The sequence below is a fragment of the Chiloscyllium plagiosum genome, unplaced genomic scaffold (genome assembly GCF_004010195.1).
Source record: "Chiloscyllium plagiosum isolate BGI_BamShark_2017 unplaced genomic scaffold, ASM401019v2 scaf_25719, whole genome shotgun sequence".
Taxonomy (NCBI): Eukaryota; Metazoa; Chordata; class Chondrichthyes; order Orectolobiformes; family Hemiscylliidae; genus Chiloscyllium; species Chiloscyllium plagiosum.
The window spans coordinates 4,446-5,394 of NW_025198027.1; the positions used below are offsets into that span (position 1 = coordinate 4,446).

At 70.3% G+C, this 949-nt stretch overlaps 1 protein-coding gene across 1 annotated transcript; it reads right to left on the reverse strand.

Moving 5' to 3' along the window:
- Nucleotides 1-6: 6 nt before the first annotated feature.
- On the reverse strand, nucleotides 7-945 carry LOC122545962 (pygopus homolog 2-like; the record flags this gene model as incomplete). The annotated part of the gene is made up of 1 exon (XM_043684821.1): nucleotides 7-945. A coding segment is annotated over one exon (816 nt), but the record flags the coding sequence as incomplete, so codon positions are not given.
- Between the last annotated feature and the right edge of the window lie 4 nt (nucleotides 946-949).

A 949-nucleotide genomic window follows, 5' to 3' on the forward strand; every position in this document is an offset into this window, starting at 1 on the left:
AGAGAGAGAGAGAGAGAGACACAGAGAGAAAAAAAGAGAGAGAGAGAAAAAAGAGAAGTAAGGTTTCTTGGAGGGCCCTTGCTCCCACGGTGGTGGTGGTGATGGGGGGGGGGAGGTCAGGGAGCCCGGTCAGCCCTCCGCTGCTGTAGCTGCTGCTGCTGTCACCTGGCCCAGGTTCTCCCTCAGGTACACTGACTGGATCTCCTTCGTCTTCAGGCAGAAGTCACAGGCCCAGACGGCGGAGGTCTCGCGGGTCAGCAGGCCGTAGGCTGTCTCCGTCATCCCCGTGCACTCGCGGTGGAACCACTTCTGGCAGGAGGCCTCGCACAAGATGGCGTCCTGGTCGTCGTGCACCTCGCCCAGGCAGAAGCCGCACGGGTAGACCGGCTCGGAGGACGACGCCGGGCCGCGAGAGCCGGAGGCCTTGAAGCAGCGGGCGCCCCCGGGCTCGCTGCCCGGCCCCGGGGGGGCGCTCCGCTCGAAGGCCGAGGGCTGGGCCCCGTTGACGGTCGCCGGGGGAGCCGGTGGGGAAGAGGTGGTGGTGGCGGCGGACGTGGAGGTGGATGAGGCCGGGCCCCTCTCCCCGCCCTGATCGTAGGCCCGGCTGAAGCCTTTAGGCCCGTCCTCGGGCGGGGGCTGCTGCTGAGGAGGAGGAGGGGGGAAGCTCCTGTCGGCGAACGGGGAAGAGGAGGCGGCCTGGCCGGGGGCCTTGGCGAATCCAGGGCGGGAGGCCCCGGGGAAGTGGATGAAGCCACGAGGCCCGGGGGCGCCGGGAGGAGGAGGCCCGGGCCCTGCCGGGGTGAAGCCAGCAGCTGCCTGGGGGGGCGGGGGGCTGAAGGTGGGGCCTACCCCGGGGTTGAAGGCCTGGCCCCCGAAACCCCCGCTGAAGGCCTGAGGGCCTGGCTGAGCTAGGCCGAAGCCTGCGCCCGGGAGTTGCTGCTGCGGCTGC